This window comes from Prunus dulcis, chromosome 5 (genome assembly GCF_902201215.1).
Source record: "Prunus dulcis chromosome 5, ALMONDv2, whole genome shotgun sequence".
NCBI lineage: Eukaryota > Viridiplantae > Streptophyta > Magnoliopsida > Rosales > Rosaceae > Prunus > Prunus dulcis.
Window position 1 is genome coordinate 11,034,600 of NC_047654.1, and position 6,744 is coordinate 11,041,343.

The following is a 6,744-nucleotide window of genomic DNA, read 5'->3' on the forward strand; positions in this document are numbered from 1 at the left end:
ATTTTGCCACATAAACGAGCGTAATTCAAAAGCAACAGCAGGGGCAATTACAGAGTTGAACATCAAAAAGTTATATTTTGGCAGTATTCGGACTTGGTCTTAAAGCAAATCCGACGACGCCGACTATTATCATCATACAGCGGTTCTATCTATCTACTGATACCGACACGTCACACAAGTGGCCCCACCATTTCACTTGTCGACTGCTATACGTGTTACCTTACCATTTCTCCTCCGGAAAAAAGTACAATTTCAAATTCTCGTGATTTCATTTCATTGCCGCGAAAGATTTTCTCGCACACGTAAAAGCAAAATCAACCACAAAAGCGACGCCGTATTATTCCAGCTATTCACATAGTGGCGTCAACCCTTTTAGAATTGACCTCACGATGCCGTCATAAATAAATAAATAAATAAATAGTCTTCAAGTGAGCATGTCACATGTCACATGGGCTTGAGCCTTAGAAGTGAGATGGTCGCAAGGCCTTGGTACAAAAAGGGCCCACATTTTCCAGAGGCAGTCCCGGTGGCCCCAGCCTGGCTGCCTAGTCAAGTATTGGGCAAACTCTAAACATGGTTTTTCCAAACACTCTTTGAAGGCTTAACAAATTGCTGAACGCCAAGGTGCCATGGCAAGAAGACAGAGTACTAAGTTATCTTGCAAGTCACAGCACCTTTGGCATCAATGGGATGGGCCCAGAAATTGTTCCAAATCTTTAAGACCAACAATTTTGCATAGATAAAATGATCACATGTTATGGCCAAAAGATCTTCAACTTCTGCAGTGCTACACTATTGACACACATTTGGTTGGCTGGTTTCACTTTCTTTTGTTCCCTCGAATAACCTAAAACTGCGCCAAAGGCAGCCGCCTGCAACGACAGTCAATTGTTGATGCATTATAGAACTCACTTGCATTAGTGGCTAACAGCCGCCCGCCTGCCCACCCTTGCTCGACTGTTCTGGTATTAACAAACAGTATGTACATTGATTTGGAAGGAGTTAATTGCAATTAGTCGTTGCTAGCTAAGCTCATTTTTCACATGAAAGCAAAATGAGTCAAAGATGTAGTTAGACCAAAACCAGATAGTGTGGGGAATGACCAATTTCTCGTCAGGCTTCCCTTCTTCCCTTCAATGAGCTGGCTTGGACTGTTTTCTTCTTCTTCTTCTTTTTTTCAATTATATTCCTCTGATGGCATGTTGGGTGGACCAGGTCGGTTTGACAATTTCTATTTCCCTAATGTTTTTTAACTGAGTATTTAGAGCCCCACACCTCCCAGATAAGGAAGAACAGCAATGAACCTTTTAAATGTGCTGCGTCAACCCATCTGTAGTTTTTTGTGGACTTTAAGAACCCTCAATTATTTTAGCACTTGAATGATTTAGAGAGATAACAACCTTTTATTCCAATTGGCTTTGATTGAGAAATCGGAAATTGAAATCTCTCTGCACATAAATTGAGTTCTAGAATTTTCATTGCTACTTGTTATAATCATATTGAACCCTCAAATTTGGGTAAGTTGACCAAATGCCAATGTGCCTTAGCCATTTTGCTTGACGATGAGCATCTGCAACAGGCTTGTTTTGATGCAACCTCCAACTGTCTGCGGAGAGAGAAAGGGAGACCAAGTCAGAGCTGAGTTGGGCTTTTAGTAGTGTTTGAGGCTAGAGATTGGTCTTTGGGTCCACACCATGGAAATGGACCCAAGAAATTTGGCTCAAAAGTCTTAAAGAGTTGGGTGGAAGAATTGTATTATACTAATTTTTTGGGCATTCACGTAAGATTGTGGCGGTGTTGCATTATATGGTTGAATGGGGAGACAAAATCTAGGGTTGGGGATCCATAAATCAACCACTACTAATTGTCAGGTTGAAACCAGGTGTTCAGTGGTGTTTGCTGATGTCAAAAATTGGTGAACCAAGGTAAAATCATAAATGCACAATGTAACACAGTTTACCCATAGTCGGGCTGCATCAACGTTCAAAAATTCAGGTTTTCACCATATAAACTAGATAGTATTTATAATTTACAAGAAAAATGGGAGAGGTAAAGATCCAAAAATGAAAGTGAACGATGGGAATTACAATGAGATGACTAAAATTGCTTTCTGATAACCAAAAGTGTTTCTAACATTGTTTGGCATAAAGATTTAGAAGTGCTTTTGGTCATATAAGCGCTTTCTGGATGAGCACATAATGTGTGCTTCTTCATGAAGCACTTGAATTTCTTATAAAAATTTCAACATTTTTATAATTAAAGCACTTTTACTATAAGCGCTCATCAATAGAAGTGCTTCTTAGAGAAGTAGTCCCAAACGAGGCCTAACACTTAGTGAGGATAAGCTTATTTAGGTGTGTCATTTTATCTCAAAAGACTATGGTGCAATATAAGGAGAGATTCCACTTAACATACCTTGATAGGAAAATTAGGGTTCGTTTGGTATCCTACTTGGATCTAATTTTATAACTCAAAAATAAATTTGACCCAAAAACCTGTTTGGTAGACCCATTTTTAAAAACCCAAACCCAAAAAAAATTCAAAAACACACCTATTATTAAAAACAAAAAAAGTGAGATTTTATAATTTTTCTATCTCTCTCTCTAACCCTCGCATCTTTTTCCTTTTCTTTTGTTAATTTCAATTTGGGAATTAGGGTTTCTAATTTTCTGATTTTATTTTTAATTATTTTTAGATCTTAAAAATATTTTGGAGTTCAATACCAAACAAGTTTTTAAATCTTAAAATCACTATTTGAAAACTCATATTTTTTTAAAAAAATCATAGTTTTTTAGTTTACTTTTTTGAATAGGATACCAAACAGAGCCTTACATTTCTTGTGTGATATACCTGTATTTGAGCCACAATATTTTCAAGTTTCCATTATTATTGTTAGCTAGTATCTTTAAGAATTAATGTTCCAATTTAATAATAAAATTGCAAGCAGCTCAGAGATGTATAGTTGAGCACATATGCACATTGTTTGCTCCTTTTCCCAAAGGTGAGGCAAAGCATATTCTATGCTTACATAGAATGCTAAGCATATTGCTTTATAGTGCTGCAAGTGCAATTTTGATTTTTGGGATTGTATCTTAAAAAAAAATCAACCAAAAAACAAAAATTGAAGTCTCTTTCTTTTTGGCTTAGATATACAAATAAATAGTCAAGATTTAACTAAAATTATGTTCGACGAACAAGGAGTGAACTCTAGGCTAGGCTAACTTAAATTTAATCAGCACTATCAACGGAGTCTAGCGTATTTGAAAATGACCTTAACTTGCATACAAAAGGTCTCAAGTTTAAAATCTTATGATATTATTTTTGTGTGTGTGAAATCTCCCTCTCCTTTAGTACTATTGCTTCTACTCAAAATAATAATAATAATAATAATAATCATCATCACCTCTCATTATTAGGCTCAATTTAGTTCCAATTAATGACCCATGAATTGAGCTAGGTTACGGCCCAGTTCGGCCCACACCCGATTATCTTTCACATTTTCCGCCGAAACGGCTTGCGTACGCAGTCTTGGAAGTCCGGTCCATTCTGCTTCTTCACTCTCTCTCTCTCTGTGACTCCTGAGTATCTCTACTTTCAAGTTTCAAGTCTCCGCTTGTTGACATTTGACATTTCACCTTTCAAAGTTTAAACCCCATTATTTTTTCTTAAAGAAGAATATATTTCCTGTTTGCTACGAGCTCAACCTTTGCTCGATGAGACGCAGAGCTCGTGCAGTCATTGAATCAACTAAGCTTATGCAAGACAAACACAGAGAAATAGCATCTTATTCTAGGTAGGCAATCTGAATCCTAGTTGGAATGTCCTTCAAACAAGTTTTCTTTTTTTGCTTTTGTTTATGAATAATAAAGCTTTGTGATTTCACTTCTGTTTTTAATGTTTTGTCTCCAACTCCATTGGAAATAGGGTCTGGTTGTAGTGTAAAGAATTGGGTTTGCCTCAAATTATGGAGAAGGATTTTCTTCTGCTCGTTGGGATTTTGTTGTTACAGCTTGTGGTTCATTGCTCTGGTTCTGATTTGAAGGTAAAAGCATGAGAAAACTTTGTCTAATTGTAGTAAAGTTTATTGCTTTTCCACTTCTGTTTATTAGTTAGAGGTTTTGAATATAGGTAGAAGACGGTGCAAAAACTGATTTAGATCCAAAAGTTTCATTAACTTCGAAAAATTCGAACACTTCGGTTGATCAAACTAGCACGGATTCAAATGCTATTGACATTAAAAAAGTGAAGGAAGACAGAGATCAGGTTGGTGCATCAAAGGAGGGTGTTGGGAATGCTGTAGACAAGAGCAATCCAAGTAAGGAAGTCGGCTTAAAACAATCTCATGATGTGCTAAAGAGTGGGAGAGGATCGAGTGGGGGATTTAAAATGGACGGTTATGACAAGAAACAGAAGCCCAGTGATGGATTGGAATCAAAGCAATTGCCTAAGGAGGTGGATAATGGAGGAAATGTGGTCATTGTGAACCCTGTGAGGAAGGAGGGCCCTGGGACTGAGGAATGTGATCCAGTTAATAGGTGCACCGCTGAGGAGAGCAAGCTGGTTGCATGTTTGAGAGTTCCCGGAAATGGTATGTGCTACATTTTGTATTCATGGTAGCTTTATGGATTTTTCTTGTTTATGTTATCTATCCTAGGTGTTTTCTTATTTGTTTGATCTTTGAAACCCATGTTTTTTTTACGTATATATGCAGAATTTTCTGTAATGTCTAATAGGCTTATAATTGTATTAGTCTGCACGGGATATATAATAACAATTGACTAGAAGAAATGGTACAACATATCCTGGACTAACAGAATCAAACCGAATTATTGACCTTGTTAATAATTCTGTATGAAATAAATATACAGATATCTGAGTTTGTTCCTTTTATGCTTTCAGATCATTATTCATTTGGCATGCTGAAATATGTTTTATATTTTTTGAAGTCTGTTATGTTTTGCATTAATAATACTTGATTTACTGTGTGTTTGCATTTTTCAGATTCGCCTCATCTTTCACTGTTAATTCAGAACAAAGGTAAAGGCCCTCTCTTAGTTACCATTGTAGCTCCTGATTTTGTGGCGCTAGAAGAAACAAAAATTCAACTTGAAGAGAAAGAAAACAAAAAGGTAAGTATAAACAATACTAAAGAGTTGTTTGAATGATATTTTGACGAATAGAAGATTCAGCCTTATATTTTAATTGGATAGTGAGATTTTTAAGCCCGGACACTTGGTTCCTTAATACATAAAGCGCCATAAATTCTTGACTGTCCAGATGTATAGAGTTACTATGCATTGGCAGAAAGAAAAACCCACACAATATTAAATATTGCACAAGCACCAAGCATGCAATAGTCTAAAACAAGCACAATGCAATATTGAAGAAAGCTATTTCTTACATTGATGGCAAGGGTTTAACGGAAGCTAGAGCAAACGCTCTTACAGATACTGGTGGTCAGGGGATTGAGTAATGGCCTTGGCCTGGGACAAGCTTGGCTTGTAGCAGTACGAGCACAACCCCCACAAATTTTCATGATAAAACTGTTGAACATGTAGCTCACTTCATTTTCTATCATGTTTGCTTTAGAAGATCTAGGCTAATCATTACAGGTCTTTGTTGGATGTTATAGGCTGTAATGATGAGCATGCTTGTTGCAAAAAGCTTGTCACCATGTTAAGAACTGGGTTGTGACCTGATATAATTTCGATTATGCAGGTGAAAGTTTCTGTTGGAAATGGAGGAACTGGCAGTTCAATTGTCCTAAAAGCAGGAAAGGGTCATTGCGACCTTGATTTGAAGGACCTGATCACACACAGTTCCAGAAAGGAGCCTGAGAATTCTTCAAACCTAACCTATACAAACTTCCTGACACAAAGACCTACCATTGTGATTGTATTCTTTGCTTCACTACTGATATTGGCAGCGGCTTGGATGTGCATCAGCTTTAGACACAGGAGGCTCTCCAGCAATGGGTTTAAATATCAGAAGCTAGACGAGGACCTGCCAGTTTCGAATGAGGAAAAACCGGAGTTGCACATTAATGATGGGTGGGATAATACTTGGGATGATAATTGGGATGATGAGGAGGCACCCCACACACCCTCGATGCCAATTACTCCTAGCCTCTCTGGCAAAGGCCTTGCATCACGACGGTTGAACAAGGAAGGTTGGAAAGATTAGTTAATTAGGTTGAGAAAGAGATGATAGATGCATGTTCCTGTTTGTTATCTTATCTTTGTCATTCACAGAAAAATATCCGATTTTTCATTTCCCTAGCAGATATGGAAACTGGGAACAAGTTTTTTTTCCCCTTCTATACCGGAAGCTATCTGTCTTTGTGAACTTTTGCTTTTATACTGGATAAAACTTCATGTATGAGGATGGAGTGCAGTAGGGAAGTTAATTGCTTGATCCCTTACCCAACTAAAAAGAGAGAGAACACAGAACAACAAACAACAGAGATGCTTTGAATATGTTAGTTTTCAAGTTTCAACTTATATTATCCAACTCTTTGGGCTTTATGGCATCAATCCTTCTGAGTTAAGAAGCCTTTTTTGGTAGCAACAAGGTTGAATCGGATTTGACCTAATATTGCAGTGATGCCCAAATGATACCTGTGGATTTGTAAGCCTTTCTAGAATACATTCTCCTCCCTCTTGGACTTGAGGAACAGACTATTGGGTTAAGTTTATGCATTCTTGTTCAATTTAGAATTGTTGGGTTGGGTTGGGCTGGGGAATT

The 6,744-nt window shown here is 37.4% G+C and overlaps 1 protein-coding gene across 2 annotated transcripts; it reads left to right on the plus strand.

Moving 5' to 3' along the window:
- Window positions 1-3,533: 3,533 nt before the first annotated feature.
- LOC117629336 lies at window positions 3,534-6,474 on the plus strand. 2 transcript variants are annotated; one of them, XM_034361891.1, is made up of 5 exons: window positions 3,534-3,793; window positions 3,898-4,042; window positions 4,129-4,588; window positions 5,002-5,129; window positions 5,719-6,474. In XM_034361891.1, exons 2-5 carry the CDS (start codon window positions 3,965-3,967, stop codon window positions 6,181-6,183), a joined length of 1,131 nt encoding a protein of 376 aa, XP_034217782.1. In that variant the 5' UTR covers window positions 3,534-3,793; window positions 3,898-3,964; the 3' UTR covers window positions 6,184-6,474. The 2 variants fall into 2 exon arrangements, with proteins under 2 accessions (XP_034217782.1, XP_034217780.1); XM_034361889.1 differs by having other exon boundaries at window positions 3,535-3,793; window positions 3,925-4,042.
- Window positions 6,475-6,744: the final 270 nt, after the last annotated feature.